The sequence below is a fragment of the Chlamydotis macqueenii genome, chromosome 1 (assembly GCF_036417535.1).
Source record: "Chlamydotis macqueenii isolate bChlMac1 chromosome 1, bChlMac1.mat, whole genome shotgun sequence".
Taxonomy (NCBI): domain Eukaryota; kingdom Metazoa; phylum Chordata; class Aves; order Otidiformes; family Otididae; genus Chlamydotis; species Chlamydotis macqueenii.
The window spans coordinates 151,356,750-151,378,857 of NC_141556.1; the positions used below are offsets into that span (position 1 = coordinate 151,356,750).

Below are 22,108 nucleotides of genomic sequence, written 5' to 3' on the forward strand. Positions count from 1 at the left end.
AAAAAAAGATGAAAGTGAAGAAGGCAATGTAACCAACACCAGCCTTTATAGCCTGTAAATAATTAAAGGTAATTTTCTGTTAGCTTAGGAAGACTTTGGAGGGGCTTGCATCTCAGAGACAGCTTTCATATATTGTTCTGATGTGCAGTCTGTGTTATTATGATTGTTAGCTTGTTTGTGATGGGAAAGACATAATTTAAAGAATGCACAGTAGTTCACTTTCTTAATATTGACATAACTTAGTAGTATTATGGTGGATACAGAAAAAAGAGTGCCTGAGACAGATACCAGTTCATGATCCGATGTGTTCTGTATGTTATTTTTCCAGTCAGAGAGTGTCAGTAACAGTTACAAAAATCACACAGCTGGAATTTGGCCAGTTGTGACTTGACTACTTTTCACAACTCTTCTGGTAGCTCTTCCAAATCCCCCCCACCCCCTGGTGTTTACCTTCTGTTTGCACCTTGAAAGGCAGAAGCTATAGTAGCCGGTCATTGACTAGTGTGTGGAGTACTGGAGGTATTATGGAAGCAAATGGTTTGTATACAGTCATATGATGAGTTAAGCAGCAACAGCTTGTAAAAGCTGCTGGAGCTGCAATTGCTAAAGTTGGTTTGGGTCAGGGACTCTCCTTCTGCAGCCACACTGTCTGCTTGCAGGTGTGGTAGTGTTTTGGTTCCGGTCTTCAGTTACATTGGGACAGGGCTTTGGGATTTTTTTATTTTTTATTTTTTTAAAAAAAAGGGAGCAGGGGAAATTGAAGGTAAATTAGACTACTAAGCTTTTTCTTCTCATTTTCCTCTCCTTGATCTTTGTTAATAATTCTTGTTAGCTGTCATCATGCAGATTTAACAGCTTACTTAACCGCTGGCCTTTATTGCTAGATTTTACTTACTGTGTCCACTTTGTAGAACTGTATTAATTTAGCCCTTAATTAGAAGAAATAAACTAGACACTCTTGAGATAAGTGTGTGCATCTTAAAACCCTTCTTTCTGTTTCAGGGCATGAACTTCATAGCTGGATACCTGATTCTTATTACAAAGAATGAAGAGGAATCCTTTTGGTTGCTGGATGCTCTTATTGGAAGAATATTGCCTGGTATGCTAAAACATACATAGTTGTATTCTTATATTGGAGATTGGCTTTTATTTTAGCTTTTCATTCTTCTCAATTTTTAGACATTTTAGATGTTAAAATGGGCTTGCATGGACTAAAGATTTTTCTAGGGTCCCGGAAACACAGGACAAAGACACAGCATGCAGGCAAAATTTGTCTGTTCTATAGTCGCATCTTAGTCTTGGTGCAGTGGTTTAAGTATATGTTAATTTGCAGTCTTAATTCTCAGTCCCTACTTGTACCTGTTGGGTAGAAGTCTTTCTATATCAGTACGATGCTGGGGAACAGGACTTGGCAAAGGTCTCTGGGATTTGGCAGTTACTGGTTGCAGGAATATGATATACAACACAGATGAAGCAATAATTGCAGAGCAGAGCAAAGATGGGAGATGTGCATAGTTTGAGCACTGAGCTTAAACTAGGAATTCCCAGTACCTTTGCAAGAGGCAGCATGAGCTTTCTTCAGAGGTATTTGGCAAGGTGGTGGTACTTTCTGCCAGGCACGGTAGTTTCTGCTGTTCCCCGCTTCTGAGCAGGGGTACCCCAGGCACTTTACGCGTTGTGATTTTGCAGTAAGGCAAACAAATGCCAAAATCCCTGTCTGTGTCTGTACGGGAAGTTCTTGTAAAAGCTCCGTTTAATCAACGGTGATCTATCCAGGCTGGTCAATGGAGTCTAGAGGGAAATTAAGCACACCCTAAGCTATAGACAGTATCTACATCGGGTCAGTTCAGTAGCCGTCTAGGTTCCCTTGCCTGGGTCTCGGGGTTTGCAGGTGTTCACGCAATGAATTTTGCTGCATGCATAAGCTGAATCTTGCCGCATGTGTGAAGCAGTTTAAAATCAGAAGCAGACGTCAGGCACAGCTGTTTTATACTCCTGTGAAATATATTCAGGAATGTTTTTCTTGGGATTTAATTATAGAGGAAGAACGGTTTCATCGTGAATTCCCATTAGCATTGCACAGGACTGACTACAGCTACACCCCTAATATAAAGCCATACTCCAAATGGAAGACTAATTTTTCTAGAAGGAGGCTTTGAAATTCCCTGTTGGCCCAGTTTGGCTTTTGAACAGATCTTTATCCGGAATGGTTAGAGGCTGAATTCCATATTACAGTGCTGGTCAAAGACGTCAAGGTTGATACTTTCATTTCTGCGTAATTTCTGGTTCCATGTTGAACAGAAAAGAAAGACTTTGAGAAAGAAGGAAAAAGAGCTCAGGGAGTCTTCTACTGCTTTTGAGTGACTGTAATAAATTATCTTTTACACTGAATACACCCTATAGCAACTCAGGTTTTCCCTGCATGTGAGCAGAGTGGTTGGACTTTGCTGCAGATTGAAAGAGTAGAGGCAGGCAGGGAGCACTGTGGCTTATTGAATCAATCTGCAAATATTTGAGGGTTTGCAGCCTTGAAGTTTGTTTTCAAGCTATAAAAACAGTCTAAAGAAATCAACTGTCTGTTTCTTTTGTTCAGCCTTGAGAGCTCTAAGCTGTGCAAACAGGTAGGAGACTTGAGGGCTGGTGTCTGCCACGTGACCTGCTGCTTGCTGACGTCAGTGGATGTCTTTCCATTGACATCACTGTGTGAGGGATAAGGCCCTCAGTAAAAGGCAAATTTCATTGCAAAGTGATGTGTGGCAACTTTTACTGTTCATCTGATAGACTTACATGTTTTTCTTTAGGGCAAGGGAGTGGATTCATTGGTTTTGGTAGGTACCTTCAGTTTGTCATAAAACCTTTAGTTCTTCTTGTATATCTTCTACACTTTACTGGTACCTAAATGGCTGAAGTTGCTCTTATTTTTCCCTCTTAGCTGAATTTATTTTGTGCCAGTAGCATTGGTATGAGAAGAAACTCACAACATGAAAGGCAATTACTGTGTGTAAGGGAGATGTACATTTACTTAAGTTATATTTATAGGTATATTTTTACTACCTTGTTACAAGAGTCTTGTTACAGACTTTGGCCTGGGTTCAGCACATCCGATACAGTCATCCATCTGAGGTGCTGAAGTTAGAAACATGCGTGCTTATGTTTCTCTGATAGTCTGTGGGGAAGGGGATATATGATCAGAATTGCTGATCTTTACCCTCCACTGTCAATTTTAAGAGAGCTTGAGCTGTCCCTTCCGGCTTGGGGCCTCAACAAGAGCCCAAGTTAGGTAGCATGAATTTTTTATGAGTAAAAATATTTGTATTGAGTAGTACAAAGCTTTCTTTTCAGAAAACTTGTTGCTGATGTTTGTTTTTTCCCTAGAACGTTTTTCGCTTTTATTCCCACTATCCTCCTATATCATACTTGAATTGTACATTCATAAAAATCAAAGCGTGAGTGATAAAATAATTGACATAATTTCAGTGAAATGCTGTATGTGTAAGAGAGAGACTCAGACAGGCAGACTGTATCCATAAAGAAACTTACTCAGGTAAGTAAGTACTGCCTCTCTGTTAACAGTGCAAGGTACAGTGTGTTTCAGTTTAAGGCCCTATAATTATTTGTTGGGGAAGCAGAGAAACATTGTATGTTCTCGAGATCTTCAGAGGGAAAAGTAGCAATCTTTTTTTGTTGGATGCCAACAATTTGATTAGCCAACATTTTTCCTTTAGTTTTGTTGCTGATGCTCTTTTCTTGATCTGTTTGCATTATACTCTACACATTTTCCCCTTTCAGGGCAACAGATATGCATCCAGATCATGTCCTCATTTTTGAGTGTGTCCTGTCACTGCCAGTTAAATTGGTGGTGATTTAGGACAATTTAGAAATCCTTTTTCTGCCCTTTGCAGTGTTCCTGTGAATGCTTCCTTCCCTCTGCACACATACATTTAATTACATTGAACAGCTGTTCCTGTACTGTGATGGTGACCGTGGTTTTTTTTGGTCAGCAGAGGAACCAAGCGAGCCACAGATCAATGTCATTGATTGAAAAATGTAGAATGTGACAGATGGGAGCAGTAGTGGCAGCTTTCTGGGGATGTGACAGAGAAGGGGTCCCTAAGCTATGGCTCACCTCGCCACTTGCAGTGTTTTTTAGGTCTGGGTGGAGGTGCATACCATAGGATGTGATGAAGGTGTGACTGTTCCACCCACTGACAGGAGAGGGACAGCTTGGGAATGGAACCCCATCAGTAGAAGTTTTCTGGCTGAATCATTCTGTTACACCCAAATGGAGTTAGCACAGCTGGAAGAGAGAGCCAGCAAAAAATACTACTTAGTTTGTGGATGTGTGTTGTGTGCATGCCATTCACCTGGCTGAGTGAGGCCGGAAAGATTCTGCTTCTGCTGAAGGCAAGCCTGTAGTCTACTGCCTGTTGTCTCTGTCAGCTGCCCAGCCAGGGATCTGGAGGGATTAGGAGCATATCTCATTTAAACATAGCAAGGGGGAAGAGAGTTATTTGTTTAACTGAAGTTTTGGGTGTTACCAGGTTTATTCAAAACAGATGGCTGGAGCAGACAGTACTGCCCACAAGAAGCAGTATGGATTCAATTTGAGATCAGAATGGATATGTCTGCAATTTCTGTTCAGCATAGCTCTAGTGTTTCTGTTCTGTTCACAGCTCTGGTGTTCTTGTTGAGAATTTTTTTTTTTCTATTGAGGACATATTGGGGAGGTTGCTTTAGAAAGCATTAGGTAGGTGGGAACTTCCAACTGTGGTACTTTGGTATGTAATTTAAGAAGCATATCTGTCATATTTTATGTATTTGTGATTAAATGGTGAGTTTAAGCGAAGAAAAACTTGGCAATTTGAACTCACTTCAGCATGACAGTTATGCTTATATATAGCAGAACAATTTTTTTTTTTCTTTTTTTTTCCCCTTCACTTCAGTGGTTCTTGATCTGAAAGCAGCAGTATTTGTCAAGCCATACTCTAGTTAGTCTATTAGACTACTATACTGGAGTTATTTACTCTTACTGAAAACCAGTTGTAGAATAACTCCTCAGTAGTTGAGAGAGGTCTTATGATTTCTGCATTAGCCTATTCATGGCCAATTTTATATTCTTTTATTCTTGTGCCAATGCTGACTTCTGGGGGTAAGAAAAGTCCTCTCTCTTGTGCTTACCTTACATGTATCTTTAAGATACAGTCAATTCATTTTACAGTTCTTTTTTTTTTTATTACTGTTGCTTCAGTCAAACTCTTCTCTTGCACAAAACTCTTCTCTGTTCCCATTTTAGCCTAATAATTATTTTGTGTGCTTGTTCCAGTTTGAATTAATTTTTTTTTTTTTTTTAAAACTTGGACACTATGGCACCCTTTTTTTTTCCAGTGGAAAATCTGCTAGTACCTTGTGCAGTGGCATTATTTCTCTCTCTTCACAGCTGGAAGTATTTTATTTGAGAGAGAAAAGCTGTAGGATCTCTCTTGCCTTTTTCCCTTGTGGCACTCTGGTTTTGATTTGTGATTTTAGTAATAATGCATGTACTATTGCTCCTCTCTCATTGTCAACAGATATGTTTTCTGCATCCTATAGGAATTCGTAATACCTTTTTGCTGACCTTTATTTGCACATTCTTGTCTTTGTTATTCTAAATATCATCATGTCACTCTTACTCCAGTCTTTTCAGTATGTTACCCTGTTGTGCCTTGTGTATTGACATGAGACAGTATCTCTCACTTTAGCAAATACCATCTTTTTCTTTTTCTCCAAGGTTGTTAATAAAAACCTTACATTAGCCTAAAAGCATTCTTCAAGAGGCAGTATAACAACCTTTCATCAGCCTGGTACTTTTTAGCCTTTTGTGTTTTAAAATTTTTTTACCCGCGTGTGCCGCTTGGTTGTTTATCAGTAATTAAAAATAAGAACAGAGTGTTGAATGATGAAATTGTCAGAAAAGTAGTAGACTACACTGAACTAACTGGCATTTTCAGCATGGACACAAGGTGCAAAACAAGATACCGCTTTGGTGGGTAGCTTAACGACTGCCAGTTAAGGCAAATGTCTGCGTGTTGCAATAACAGATAACCTAACACATTTCTGTTCCGAGCTCTCTCTGGTTCTTAATTGTGTCAGCCATAGGCTTGCAGGTACTGTTGCATAAGAGATTAGGCACAGTAAGAAAAATGAATTTTTAAACTGAATAATAACATAGCTACATATCAAACACTCATATGTCCTCCTCTTTCGAGCTATTCATGTTACAACATTTTTTTTAAAGTCCCATCGTACAGACTTCCAGGTTTGAAGTGAAGGGCCACTTGAGAAAGGCAGAATGCTCTGTTACCTTTACAATATTTCTATTTAGATTGCTTGCTTTTAGTTGCAGTTAAGCATGTATTGATTTTGTTTTTGTGGCTGGATTTATTTTGATACCCTGATTGGGTGTTGCCAGGGAACCTCTGAATGCAGAACTGGCTGGACAGCTGAGTCTTTTAAGACCTGCTTTTCCAAGGGGGAGTGGAACTTTGCTTCACATGGAGCATTTTATTCACTTGTGCAGATAAGATGCATGCTAGACCTGAATATTTGTAATGTTGAGCTAAATTTACAGCCTGTGAAGGAGACTGTTGTGATGAAAAGCATGTCCTTTCACAGAGGAGACTTGAGCACCAGAGGCATGTGCCTTTGGTGTGGAAAGCTCCTTGCAAGGTTATTCATAACACACATGGCCTCACGTTTGCAAAGTAGTTTTTGATAACCAAGCTTTTTTATAGCACTATCAACCCAGAAAGTTTCAGCAGATCAATCAGTTCTGGGCTGTTTGCTTATCTTCTTCCTCTGGCAGCATCCAGCTACAGGGCCGTGAGCTGGCAGAGTTCTTGCTCATCCTTAGGGAGCTTCTCTGTGATAGCATGTGAAGCTGTAGCAGTGGCCACCTCTGAAGGACAACATCACGTCTGCTGCTAGGAGAAAGGAACTTTGGGCTGGTAGGCTGAAAAATTAGGAGTTTTGAAATACAGGATTCTGACATGTTTTACTGTTAACTGACAGCCATGATGAAAGCATTCATCTTTGAACATTAGAGGTCAGTTGTATTTACCTAGGACTTAAGCGTACAGTGTCCTGTTAAGCTGAAGGTGGAATGTAGGAGTCATCATGTGCCTGTATTTAGAAACCATGATAAGCCTGAAATGCTTATTACTTACAAATCTGAACTGCTAGGGGATTTGGGAGACTTGAGCAAGGAGGCAATGAGTAATGACTGTTTTGGTTTTTTTTCTTTAAAATAATACATTTATTTATACTTTTGGAATCATTTGTTTCCTATATGTATTGTGAGCCCTGCCCCAAATCACAAGCCTCTCCAGTAAGAGAACAATCTCAATATTTAATAGGTGCGCTTTAGGTAGCTGGGTAGAAATCTTAGTTTTGTTGAAAGCAGAAATTTCCTGTGTATGACAAGAATATACATGTTGCCAGCCTTACTTTTGTGAGGACACGTGCTAAGTTTCAGCTATGCAGCCAAAGGACTCCTTATTTAAAAATGCCGAAGAATAATGTATTCCTTCATATGGCTGTATTTACACTGCAATAAGGATGTAAATGACTTATTCTACCCAAAAAAAGAGTCAAGTATACCTCTTTCCTTCTGGCAAGCAAGCCTTGTATTAATATAGCTTCATTAAGCTGGACTTGTGGTATCATCAGTAGTCCTTCTGTGGTGCTACTCCTGATGGGACTGCAGCCTTTGGCTGTCTGTGCAGGCAGTGGTGTTTGCCTGTTTACCTCCCCAGTAAATCAAAGTTTCATCCCTTTCAAAAACCACACGCAAAATAAACTTTTCAAACAAAATCTTAGTTCCGTTAGGACTGATCAAAAGCAGAATTCCCTGGCTGCATACAAAGGAGGAAGGTAGGTAGAGTGGTAGAAACACTGAAATGTGGCTTGGAGGAAGAGTGGTTACTTTTTTTGGGGCGTGTAAAAACCAATTAGTGGCCAAGCCTTAGCATGCAGCACAAGGCTTACCTACTTTGTGCTTTATATTTTACTGGAATAGCTGTGTTGGAAGGGTGTTTTATTCTTTTTTTTAGCTTTAGCTAATGGCTCGAGTTGTGAAAGCACTACTGTGCACATGTGGTATTGAAACCATAGTTTTAACAGAGCTGTCTCCATGTTAAAGGGATTGTGCTGTTTTAACTGTGGAATTAAAGCAGCAGAGACACAAAGCCAAAGTGAGTAGTTTATTTCATTCCTTATAGCATGCATATATATATTTTTTTTATTATTATTTTTTTATCTTCATATAGTCGGAAAGGGCTCTACATGTTCAATTACAGTTTTAATAATGCAGCCTTCCTGAATATGTCACTTTGATAACAAGAAGCATAATATAATCGCTGACAAATGTATAACAGGGTTATAGGTGCTCAGTGCAGATCCTGAGATACAGTTTTGTATTTTAACTTGTAAATCTCTATAAGGTGTGTTCATATGCTTGAAGTAATCCACATGTTAAATACCAAGACTCATAAAACTGGATGTGTAACTGGATTTGCTGTACAAGAAGCCAGCTGAGGAAATGGGAGTATTTCCTGCTGTTCCCTCTGCAGCAGACTCGTTTGGCTAGAACTCATCTTCATGAAGTGTCCCAGACTTGATCTGAAAGAGAGGCCCTAGCACCACTCCTAGTAATGTATTCAAACTATAAATCACTGTTATTAAAAATGTTTTTGCTAGACTTTTTATTGGAATTTACCTTGTCCTAACTTACAGCTGTTGCTTCATCTTCAGACTTTCTCTTACTGTATTGAAAAGCCTAGGGTGTTTTCTATAGGAAGTGGTCAAGTTTGCTTTTCATTTTCCTTGCATAAATTCTACAGAGAGAGTTCCTCACAGAGCTCAACTTTTGTAAGTAGTTACAAAAACTACTTACAAATTTTTTTAAGGGGTTTGTGGTTTTTTTTTTTTTTTTTCAGGACCTTTCCAGTTCTTTAATTTCCTGCCTTAAATGTGAATATCAGATCTGGACACATTTTTCTAATCTCAGTTTTGCTGGTGTCACATACAGAGATGACATACTCTATCAGTAATATTTTCAGTAGTGGATATATCCAAAGATTACTTTGGCTCTTCCTAAGCTAAGGTGTGCTTACTCTAGACTTATTGTATTTGCAATTTAAGATACTGCAAAATTGTTTATTTTAAATTGCTCAACTGTATTGTCAAGTTTTCTGTTTAGTACGGCATAGTATGAAGAAGCACTGAGAGAAGGCTTTGATATTGTTTCAATGTATAGTCTAATGCATATGCAGTGTAGGTGGCTACATAAAGAATGTGTTTGTGGAAGGAGATGTGCTTTGGGAGTAAAGGAAATTATATGAAGAAAATAATGTGCAGTGCACAGTGGTAACTTATCTACCTAAATGTACAAGAAGTAACTGTTCAGTTTCAGCGAGATGCTTGGGAAATGCAGCCTTGGTTGTTTTGTGTGCTTTATGGCCAGAAGACTTGAATGCTTTACTAAGCTTTCAATTTATGGCTGGTGGAGAAGTCTTATTTGTTCCTCTTACAGTTTTAAAACCTGTTACTTCAAGATTAAAATTAATTCTCTTGTTAGCTTCTTCAAGCTTGAAGTAAGAGCATTGTGGCTTTCATTCCCCTTCACTTCAGACTGAAGGGTTGGATTGATTTCCCCCTCCAAATATCAGGCTAGAACCATGAGTGTCTGTCCAGCTCTCTGTTCTAAGCCTTCTGCTTCTGTCCCAGTCTCTTAAGTAATGTGCTTGGTAGTTCCCACAGCATGACCCTAGCATTCCTGTAAAGAGCTGAAGAAAATGTAACATTGGAGTTCTTCTTAAGTGTGAGAGAATATAAATGCTGTGTTTTGTGCTGAGGTGTTAAGAATAATCTTGTCAGTGTGGTAAACTGATAAAATAGCTGTTCTTCCTAATCCCATAGAGGAATTTAAAAAGCCACAGATCCAGGAATCCTTATTCAGCTGAATTCATCAGTCATTAAGACTTATTTAAAAAAAAAAAAAGTTTGTTTCCACTACAGGCATGATAAGCAGTTGCGGTAATCTTCAATGCTTGTTCATTAATTTCCTCTCCATTTGAGGAAATTGGTATTAGAAGTCTGTCAGTGTTTTGTGAATTAAAAGCCTTGACTCCTGGGACCATTGTCAACCCGGTAAGCTGCAGCTTTCTCCGAAGCACGCAACTCTTCAGACCGGTGCGATTCACAGAGTGCAATGACTGGAGTCGGGCCAGGCCGACTGGAATCAGCCGAGGGGTGAATAGCCTGTGCCCGTTGGTGACTGTCAGCTCGCTGGTAGTATGAAAAAAAAAAACCACTCTTCACAAAAGGAGCAATTCCAACCGTGGTGGCTATGAAGAGGGGGGAGAGGGAAGAAAGGAGAATTGGCCAGCAGCGTTTTGCTCCGAGTTGTATCGAATCTGTATGCTTTGGTAGCTGTAACTTTAATCTAGGCTAGTTTTAGTGATGCAAATGTCTCTACTGAGCAACACACAATAGAGAGTTAGTATTTTTTTTTTTAATAAATTTTAAAAACCTAGCCAGTTTCATTCTACATAACTAGAATGTCTGAAAGTTGCATTTGTGCTTTCTAACCTGCTGCTAACTTCAATTTGTTTCTCTGAGAGGTTACACATGGAGTCTTTGTTTCTTTGTATTTCATCTCTGCCTTCTGTAATGTCTGGAAGGAGATCATCTTTGCCTTTCTTTCCATTGTCTTTAAAATTAACAAGCATCCTTCTTCAGTTTCCAAATGGTAGCTACTACATCTGTTCAGAATCCCACCGGGCTGTGTGAAATGCAAATAGGAAATGAAAGGGCTCTTTCTGCTCCACGGAATCCATTTCCAAGTTTGGGATCAGAAGCAAAAGATGGATACAGGCAGATAGGATTACATAGAAACAATCAAACACTGCCTTTTTGTGCTTGCTGGAAAAGTGTTGATAGTAAATAATTTATCAAAATACTGTTATTCTAAATTTTGTGTAATCTCAGTATCAGAACCAATAAGCATCCATAAAATGCTTGCATTCTCTATTTTTTTAAGGTAGTTCTGCCATGAACTGGGCTTTCTTATGGTTTTTTAAAGCTAATGTTCAACTGTGAATGATACGGCTACTGCTGGTTCTGGTGTGAGTTCAGTACCTCGGGACAGTTCTGGTTCAGTTTGGTTTGATGAAGGAAAAATAAAACATGGCTTGAGTCTGTGTTGGGTGTGTTCGGATTTTTTTTTTTTTTAATTCAGTTCCCTGGAGGATTAGGAACTTAGGTTTTAAAAATAACACGGTTAAGAGTTCAGCTTGCCGTTTAACCACATATCTGCAGGATATTGCTTTGGCCAGGACATCTGCAGGGGGTCAATTTGGCCCGATACTGCAGAAAGAATTGGCAGTACTCTTGGGTTTTCCTCCTTTTCCTCTTGTGACTTTCTGGTTTCTTTCCAAACATAGGTTGTCTGGCTTTTTATGCAGACTCTTAGAAAACCTATTGCACCTTTTTGGACTATCCCACGGTAGAAATAAAATAGCAGAACGTTTACCCTGCCTTCTTGGACAAAGGAGGCTGAGAGTCGCCAACTGGGAGAATGAGTGAGCCAATAGATTGTGTGGGAATAGTATAAATGGTATTTAGCTGCTCCGAAGGTGAGAAGGGATTGCTATCATAATCTAGTTTGACCTCTGTGTAACTGAAGTGATAAAACTCATTCCATGTGTGTTCCATGAAGTTCATAAACTCAGTTATGATAGCATATCTTTTTGGAAAGGAAAGCTTTGCACTGCCAAGGTTATTTAAAATAACTCCTGTGTTCAGTAACATGCAAACAGATAAGTTTTTGTAGTGAAGGATTACTGTAAAGGATTTTTTCTCCACAAAGGCACATGGTAGAATCTGTTTCTGTGTTGACTTAAAATGTAGAACTAAGTGCTTTTCATGACATTGGCCAATTGTGATGGGACGAGGGGTGATGGTTTTAAAATAGAAGGAGGTAGGTTCAGACTGGACATGGGGTTTTTTGTTTGGTTTTGTTTGTTTGTTTGTTTTGTTTTGTTTTGTTTTTTACAATGAGGGTGGTGGGACACTGGAAGAGGTTGCCCAGAGAGGTGGTGAATGCCCCATCCCTGGAAACATTCAAGGCCAGGTTGGATGGGGCTCTGAGCAACCTGATCCAGTTGGAGATGTCCCTGCTCCTTGCAGGGGATTGGATTAGATGACCTTTAACAGAGCCTTCCAACCCAAACTATTCTATGATTCTTTGATTCTAATTCTGCTCATGGCAATCTCTGCTTTCGCCTGGCAGCATTGAAGCCTGCTCTATTTGTCTCTTTTTGGATTCCAGTGAAGTCTGGTAGCAAATAGTAATGTGGTTTTACAGCAAGGAGATATTTTTGAATGTTGCGTATCGGCATAAAAATGAGCCATTTTATGAGGGAGGAGAGAGAACTTCAATTTTCCCCCCCTCCTCCCGCCATGACTCTCATGGACATTATAAACATGTTCTTGTGAATAAAATACTTCACATTGCTTATGACCGTGAGAAAAGTTAAACCAGCAAATTTAAATTTTTTCAGTTTGATTAAATAAGTCGAACTGCCAAGACAAATCACTCAGTTCATCCCAGGCTGGGTTATATAGGCTCTTGAAATAAGAGTTAGAAATGCTGGAAGATAAGCAGCAGAGCAGAGGTCTTGTCTTGGGTGTTTCTGTAACACCAAGAACTCATGTCCTGTTAGTTCCAGTGGGAGTATTTATATTTAACCTGACATATGCACAACAGACTTGAAGGATTCTTTTTTAACTTCCGCAGCTCTGACTTGTAGGGGTAATTTAAGGCTATAAGAGTACTGCTTCTTAAACTTTTATTTTTGGAATCTCTTAATCTATTTTTAACGAAGAACAAGGTCATACAGTCCCTACAAGCTTTATCCTTATTTCCTGCAAATCTCATTACTGCTCTGGAGCACAAGCAGACTGTTATGTCTTAGTCCTGCACATCCTGGTGGGATTCAGAGAGGTGCTGATTATTATGGCAGGGATACAGTGAAATGTGTTTTAAGGAACATCTCTGCCACGTGCTAAGCTAGAACAGGTTTCAAGCTCAGTGACAGCGTGCCACAGTTAGTGTAGTGTTTGTAACGAAAAGCCCTTTAAACAGGGAAGAAAGTCCCTTCATCTAGTCACCTGTCTTGTACAGTAGCAATGAAATACCTGGCAGTTGGTGAAGCTGGCTTTTCCTTTTTGCTGCCCAACTCCAAGAGGAAGAGAAGCTGACGATCCCAGCAGAGCCGTGGGGCTGCGTTGCTGTTCGGGATCAGGACTTTGATGAGGAAGAGGCACTCCGTGGGGTGAATTCCACGTGGGGTGCTGCTTGCGTTGCCCTCTGCTATGTTCTCAGGCACTCTTGAACTTAGCAAAGAATCAAAAAATCCACAGGCAGCCACCTGGAGTGACAGACTAGGCAATGCAGGCGCGTGTGGGTAAGGAGAAAAGGAAAGCTGAGAGGGAAGTAAGGGAAGCCTAGGACCAGTTCACAAACGAGCTTGGAAATGGTGAGTTCCATATTGGGGAAACTAATAGCATCTAATCTAATAATAATAGTTTAATAATAGAATATAATAATAATTTATAATACAATATTTCACTTGTTGCCTTCCAGAAGAAGATATGATGAAAAGTAATGGAGTGTGTGATCACCTGAATCTTAATGTTGTCACTTTCATTTGACAGTTTGAGGAACAAAAGGAAACAATCTGGCTATGTGTTTTTTGAGGGGGATGATATGTCATCGGAGAACATTCCGATAAACCAACCGAGATCAATAGATACACAATATAATTAGCCTACATTTGAGATTTTTTGTTTGTTTGTTTGTTTGTTATTAGCTGGTGGCAGATTGGGAGCAGTTACTGACTCAGGTCCGTTCTGGGTCATCAAATGCTCGGTATTTTTCAGTATTTCCCTCTCAGTATTGAGAGGGGAAGACAATTAATATGCTAATTAAATGTGAATCATGCAAATCTAGACATTTCAAATAATTTGTAAGATATGGAAGGAACATAAAGCTAATGTATTTTGACAGTAGGTGAGTAATAACAATTTGCTACACAGTATCTTGTGAAAAACAGCTTTGTGGTATGAGGGAGGGTTAGGCTTGTGTCGATTCGTTTATAAACGAGGATATCTTGACTTTGGGGAGAGATTCTGGACAAAGCAGCCAATTCTTAAAGAGTAGGAAAATAGGGCACACAGTGAAATGTTTGCAGCAAGAGAGGGCTGCAGGATTTTTGCTGAGGAGACATCCCCAGAAGGCTTAGGGACTGAGCATCCCTAGTAAATAAGAACAAAACCAGAAGAGCCGCATAGGTTAAACGTTACCAAGCACTTGGGCACCAAACCACATTACAAAGTCACGTTCGCTAGTGAGACCAGACACGGACCATGAAAGGTGGCTCAAGCGTGACACTGGATCTTCTTCTGACTCACCTGTGTAGTTCTGGCTGTCCCTGCCTGGCCTCAGTGACTTGGTGCAGGTCCCTTGGGCAGATTGCAGGCGTGGGTGCTGCTGGTTGTGCTCCGGGGCGGCTGTGCCCGGGGGCCTGGCACCCCTCCGGGGGGAATGCTGCCCTCTGAAGATCGATGTTAGATCTGTGCCACCCCCTGGGCTACTGCAGTCCTGTTATGTTCCTTATAAACGATCTGTGGGCAAGTTTTGCACATACACGGGGTCCTGCAGGAATGTTTCTGGATGACTGGAAATATGACTTCCCTAATTTGAGGAGCTAATTTTATATAAGTACATTTATGTATAAAAGTGTGTGTGTATATATAGAGAGTAAAATTACATATTAAATTATAATTACGTATTAATTATGTGTAATAATTATAATACCCACAGTAACTATAATGCATCTATAATAATTACATACAAAAATGTCTTGGATGGAGGTTCTTTTAATGTAACTCCTTTCTCTTGTGAACTGAGAGCGAATACGCTGGAAAAACCCTGCCAGTCAGTTACTGGTATTTGCGTAAAATTGTTAATCACTCCTCCTGCTTGTTTTGCAGCAGCGCTGGGCTCGGTGTTGCAGTGCTGCCTACCAGGGCACATGGGAGCTGCTCCTGCTCCATGAGGAACGGCAGGAGGCTGCCCCAGATAAATGAATAGTTCCTTTTTCTTTTCTGACCAGCAGTACAATCTAACAAACTTGAACGCATTTTAATTTACGCCAAGGCTTCCCCGGCTGCTTGCTGCTTCAGTAATTCAAGGAGTGAGGTATCCAAGTTAACTTTTTACTTGCCAGCTCTCAAAAAGCTGAGTGAGCGTCCAGTTGTGTTCTCACTGAGATCCTGACATTTACTTTGCTGTACAAATTAAAAATAGCAGCTGCTGTCGATTTCAGCATATCGGATGATTGCAGCAGTGCAGAGCAGAGAGCGTGTGGGCTGCTGTCCTTCCTCCTGAGGACACTTGCCAGTGGGAACTTGAAGAACTTTTAAGTACTCACAGGTCTCAGGAGACACAAAACTTAAAAAATTGCGTAGTGGATATATGAGAGGAGGAGGAGGGAAGGGTAGGAAAGGGAAGAAGGCTTGTTCTATTATTTTAAATGTGATTCCTCGTTTTTCACTTAAATTAAAGCAACACTTTTAAGAAGGTTTACTCAGACAGTTAACACTACTTTACCTTCATTCCAATTCACAAACGAGCACAACACTAACACAAACTATGCACAAAGTATATTGTCTTTGAGGTCATGGTGTGACTCCATTTGGTTTTAGTATACTTTTTCATGGGATTACTTGTGCTTTAGCAATCGAGAGCTTTCTCTACAAGCAAGTGAAAGGCAAATGGTTAAAGGAATGTATGTACATAAGAGCAGTGACTCTCATATCTGAAGAGGAATTTTACCTATCATTCTTCACTGGGAACAAAGGAAATAAAGATCACAGACAAGAAGCTGAAGATTGGATGTGATGCTGTTTAGTACCATGAAAACTGTAGATGTTCTGCAGTTTGGACAGGACAAATGTAGAGCACATAGCTCCTGGGATGGGAAGTCTGTTCAAGAAAGCCATTGACACAGAAAAGAGTAGAATTTTAAACTGCTCTTGTGATTTCATTAGAGAATCTAATGTGGTTCTGCATATACTGCACAATTTGGACATTTTCTTACACTTACTTGTGGCACTGGGAGATTTTATTAAAATTATTTCAGACAAATGGACTTTGCTCTTTCTGTTTCCTTCACCTTCATGTGGACCATCTGTCTATGCTATGTGTGTCTTAGAACCTAGGCAGAAACCAGCTAAGTTAGAGAAACCTGAATTGCAGTTTTCTGGAATAGGGGAAGGAAGAAGGTGCTTGTGTTACCAGGTATTTCTTTTGGTAAATAATGTTAACATAGGTTTGTCAGCAAAGCACTAGTGAACCACCAAGGGTTGCTTCCTGGGCTGGAAGAGCTTCAATGTTTTCTGTCAACATCTAAGTCCCACATCTGAGTTCCTTAAGCATCTGTGTAGTTCTTGTCCTTTGTTGGGCCATCTGAACTCTTAAGAACTAAAATACTCTTTTTTTCTTCCCTTAAGTATACCCAGAACTACTTGTTTGTAGACCTGAGATGCTTTTTCTTCAACCTGCACCTTGTAATGAAAATGCTTACCCCACCAAACAGGCTGTGGAGTCAGTCACAGTGTGCTCCATTTTTCTTAAATTTGGATGGAACAGTTTAGTGCAGTGACCAGCAGCGCAGGAGATGTATGTCTAATTTCAACCCGTCTCGCAAATAAATTAAGAAGGAAGAGATGTTGCCTGGGGGAAGCTGTCATTCACTTCCTTTTGAAATTATTCTGAGAAAAGTAGGATTTCCTTGGCTCAGAGAAAAGAGAGGGGAAAAAAACCCAAACCCCTAATTTAATGGCTCGGTCACATCCTAGGAGAAGTGGTATCAGGCCTCCTGCACAGCTGACACTCAGAAGTTCATGCTGTCAGTTTGTGACTGGACCCAGTCTAAAGGCTGTCGGTGGGTTTTTTTTGTTACCTGTCTGGGTATTGTGTGAACTGGGAGGTGTGCAGCCCCCACACGTGGGAAGGAAGTGGTGGTTATATTGAACTGGTTAAATATTCTAACACTTGTTGTAGTTTAAGCCAGTAGTTAAAAACTAGCTAATTATCCTTCCTTGGGAAGGAAGAATGAATTACCAAAAAACGTCAGAAAGACAGATGATACTTTGGTAGGCATGAATGAAGTGTTTGTGTAGAGGGATCAACCTTGGCTGAAAGAGAGGGGAAGTGCTGTATGACTGCAGTGCAGACATCTTCATTGCATGGTTTAATTTACTCCAACTTGGGATTCACAGGCTCAGCCTCCCTTTATATACTCAGCTGCACAGGACCTTCTCTTCAATTTTGTGGAAAAATCATGTCCACAGATTCCTAAATTTTTTTTTTTCTTCTCTCCAAGATTATTACAGTCCTGCAATGTTGGGCCTGAAAACTGATCAGGAAGTCCTCGGAGAACTTGTGAAAATGAAAGTTCCAGCTGTGGCAGACCTGATGGAAAGACATGGAGTCATGTGGACCCTAGTGGTGTCACGCTGGTTTATTTGCTTGTTCATTGACATTCTTCCAGTAGAGGTAATCGGTAACATAAGGTTCTCTCGATACGCGTTCATAATCGCCATTTCATTTGTCGTGCTTCAGTAATAATTACCTACTGGAAATCAAGAAGCTGTAATCTGAATTCTCTCCTTTCCTGCAGACTGTGCTCCGAATATGGGATTGTTTATTCTATGAAGGGTCAAAGATCATCTTTCGCGTAGCCTTAACGTTAATTAAGCAACACCAAGCTTTTATTTTGGAAGCCACAAATTTCCCTGACATTTGTGATAAGTTTAAGCAGATCACCAAAGGAACATTTGTAACGGAGTGTCACAGCTTCATGCAGGTAAATTCTCTGCAGCTTTTAGTTGTCACAAATTAAAAACAAGGCTGACTTAGAAATGTTTTGCGCAGTCAAAAATGTGGACGCAGTTAGGAGAAATGCATCTGCAGGAACTGCCAAAAGGATGAAGAATGTTTTTATATAAGAAATGCGAACTTTTAAAATATTTTTTTTGCATACTATCTAAATCCATATAGAGTAAACTGTTCACATTATCTGTTGTACAGGGGAAAAAAAATATCTTTTTGCTCTTTTTACCAGATAAGAGAGGAAGTCTGATGGGAAAATAACTTTAGTGCATTCTTTCACTGAACTGTGGATTGTGTTCTTGTGCTTTTTTCAGATTAATTGTAACAGAGTATTGTAGAACACACAAGATGAATTTAAAACTTGCATGATATATCTTCACAGTGCCAGAATGTAAAGCAATCTGTTTAGATAAAAAAAGGTAGCACCAAGTTCTTATTTCCAGATAAAAACCCATGAAGTTGAGTGCTCAAGTCTTATGACAATCTGCAAACTAAGATGCTAAATCTGTATTGAACATTAAATTTGGAGCTTAATTCAGAAGATGAAAATATAAAACATGTTAGCTGCAAAAAAGTAACAGGAGCACATCTGTCATAAATCCCTTGGTCAACTCCACTGTCATTGTTTGCTAAGTGTGCACAAAACTACATCGCTGTAGGGGACTTTTACCGCCCAAAGAGTTTAGTGCTTATGTCAGAGCTTTGTGTGTTGGTCTGTCATAGTAGGATATCATTCATGTTTTGTTTCATTTTTGCTCATATAGAAGAAAAATAAGCTTAATTTAATTAGTGTGAGTCTTTCAATTAAAGGAGCAAAAGACATAAATTGCAGGTATGGCTTTAATTTAGAAGGGAGATGTTTAAGGGCTTTTCCCATTCCATAACAGGTTTAGAATAAGAGTTTTGTTAAATGATAACTGCCATGAGAATACAAGTTCAGAGGCTGATACAAACACTTGTCCCTGAAGGACTTTTACCCCCCTGCTTTAATTACATCACATTTTACAGCAGCTGTTTTTAGAAAATCAACTACCTTTTTCTTCCTGTTACCCTGAATAAAACAATTTTAACTGTGTGGGTTAGTGTAGTGAGGGGGTTTTCAAGGCAATTAAATAAACAATTTAAGTTAGGTTCTTATGTAACCTTGAAACACATACTTTTGGATTTGTGGAGTTCTTTTGGGGGGTTGTGGTTTGTTTGTTTGTTTGTTTTTCACAGCAGTACAGATATTAGTATTAGTAGAGGTAAGGACAGTTGAACAAAACTTAGTTTTTAGTCTAATACAATGCAGGCTTCTTTACCAGAATGCTGTTCAGAACTGGCTAATTTCTAATCTCATCTCCAGAGCTGTCAGTTACAAGTACAGAGAATGGAGAGGGGCCCCACACATCTTAACTGTAGGTTAAAGTGCATAAACTTGCAGCTTGCTTCATTGTTTTTTTCATGCATAAGTTTTAGATGAAGTAGTGGAAACAAATGTATTTTCTCGAGCAACAGTCAAAGCAAAAAAAAAAAAAAATTATAGATATGTGTGACAGCATTTGAAACATCTCAAATCCTTACATCCATATACATTACCCACCTGGAAAGCCCAGTAAAGAAGAGTAAAGGTAGTATAGTGAGGGACAAACACTGATTTTTTTTCTGTAGGAACATATTGTTGTAGGTATGTATGGATGTGTTGCAGAGCCTGAACAATCTGTGCTAGCACCACATGAGAAATGCACCGGTGCTCTGTAGCATTACCCAGGATGGCTTAATATATTCTAAATATGCCTGCCATCCACCAACACAAATGCCTTCTAAAATAATTTTAACCAGACACTTACATTCAAACTAGCTTTTGCACTGTTGCTTTTGTGTAATTTACAGCACTTGTTTGAGCTGCACGTTTACCATGTCTTTACAACAGAGTAGATGAAGATGCTACCTTGTTACAAGGAGGCCAGACAGCAGTAAGCATTTTCACAGTATGGATAGCAAAGCAGGGATTTCACATGTCAGAGACTTATGTAAGAATTCCAGCCTGTTGTCCAAAGTCAGAATTTTAACTAAGAATTTTCTCCTTTTGCTCCTAGAAAATATTCACAGACCCTGGAAGCTTGTCCATGGCGACAATCAACAAACTCCGAGAGACTTGCAGAGAGAAGGTCCTTTCTCAGGGATAACTCACTGGATTTAACCAGGTGGTCAGATACTACAGCAATTGACACATTCCTCTATTTGCACTGACTAAAGCACACTTTAAGCTTTCCATGAGTTAACTGACACTTGACCAATTTTTCCTGCCTTTCAAGTAAGTGTTGTAACACTTTGTACTGTATGTCGGACTTGATAACTGGAAGTGGTGGGTGTGGTGGTGTTGTTGTTTGTTAGGGGTTTTTTTTAAAGGATCAAAGTGTTTTCAGAGTAGAATGTGATCAGTGTCAGGACACTCCTTTTAAAAAAAAAAGTCACAGTCCTTGTGTTTTCAGGGCATTTTGTAATGTTAAGAGAAAACAGGTGTATAAAATTACATATCCTTCCTACTGTATTAACTGTGACACTGCTATCGTTTGTACAAAATAAATTAATTTAATTTGCCAGAACCTGTTTCTTGGTGTGAAGACAGTAAAATACCCAACCTCTTTCCTGACTGCTGTTAGCTGGCTAGAATACAAGTATCTATCTCCCTTCTTCCTCACTGCTGTTACTTAAGGAACTCAGTATGGGCAAAGGGCAGGGCAAGACAGCAACCAGGAAGGTGATCTTTATCTTCACGAGCCGTTACTCTATGCAGCGTAGAACAGCTCTTCAGGTAAAGGCAGCAGGGAACATGGTCAAGTCCAGGCTACAGGAAGCAGCAGCTTAATATTTTAGTATTTTATAATGATTAATATTTTATATGCTTATTATATATTTTAATATATAATATTTTATAATATATTTTATTATTGCTTATTAAGGGTTTTCCAGCTCTAGCACAGTAGGTAACAAGTAATTTTATTCAAATCTGGAAGTAGCATTTCTCACTTTGTTGTAAGGGATGCTGAAAGTACATGCTGTACTTCTGCTTCGTGCTGGTATACAGAGGTTGCACTACAGATGCTGTATCTTCATATACCTGCGTTCCTAGAACTCTGGGAGAAACACTTGTAAAGACGGCCACAAACAGACTTTCTCTACAGCAGTACCTTAATGCAAGTCTAAATATCCTACCCCTAGGCAGAAACAAGCAAAGCAGCAGCCCTGCCCCTGGCACTTAGGTGACTCCCAACCCAGCTGGGGTGGGCCCTGTGTCTTGCTTTCTTGTCCTTACAGAGCCCTCTCGTGGCCAAATCCTTTCCCTCTTTCCTCCTGGGGAAGGGAGGGAAGACAACTGAAGAGGAGCCTGCAATTTGTGCTTTTTATGCTCCCTGTTGAACAACTACTGTGGAAAGCCTCACCTTTTAAACACACAATTTTTTTCAGACGTGACTCTAAGCTATCTTCCTTGTCAAGAAAGGAGAGAAGAAACTGAGTTTCTTCCATTCAAAAAAATCTTTTCAGAGCAAGTAGATGGATGAATGTTCTTCTAGACAAGACAGCTACTCAACAGTATGATTACAAACTATCCCATCCTTTATGACAGACACCTTTTTCCTTGAGTACTGAATTGTAAGGACATGAGCAGTACCATACTTCTAGTAATCAGGAGATATTAGGTAATATTAGTTTATTCACCACCAGCAAAATCCATAGTTTCCAGGTATCTTCAAGGCAGCAGGGCAGATGGTCCAGGGTATACCAGCCTTCCTGCCTGTGTTCAGTTCTCCTTGTCAGAGGAAGTGTTCTGTGCAGTGTTTCGGTGTGCCTTGGTCCCTGCCCTGTGTGTCCTCATACATTACTGCAGGAGGGACTCGGGGAAGCTTTAAACACAAAGGTTTGTTTCCAGCACATTGCAACACACAGACCTCAGCAGACATGCGTTTCCTACTCTGTGGTAAGAGTCCAACTTCAAAATAGAAAAAGTGTCGTCATTTACACAGTCCTTACACTGAGTATCTTAGCCACACTTCCAGAAACTGATCTTTAGCAGGGCAGATCAATAGACTGACATTTCTCAACAAGCAGCGGTTTAACAAGAGAGTT

The 22,108-nt window shown here is 39.8% G+C and overlaps 1 protein-coding gene across 1 annotated transcript in view; it reads left to right on the forward strand.

The window, feature by feature from the left end:
• The window catches only part of GRTP1 (growth hormone regulated TBC protein 1), a 37,865-nt gene extending 17,279 nt beyond the window's left edge, over positions 1 to 20,586 (forward strand). The window contains exons 5-8 of the mRNA XM_086741130.1: positions 1,003 to 1,099; positions 17,490 to 17,662; positions 17,787 to 17,972; positions 20,077 to 20,586. Coding sequence (XP_086597256.1) covers positions 1,003 to 1,099; positions 17,490 to 17,662; positions 17,787 to 17,972; positions 20,077 to 20,166 — 546 coding nt within the window. The 3' untranslated portion in view covers positions 20,167 to 20,586. The remainder of the gene's footprint in view (positions 1 to 1,002; positions 1,100 to 17,489; positions 17,663 to 17,786; positions 17,973 to 20,076) is intronic.
• Positions 20,587 to 22,108: the final 1,522 nt, after the last annotated feature.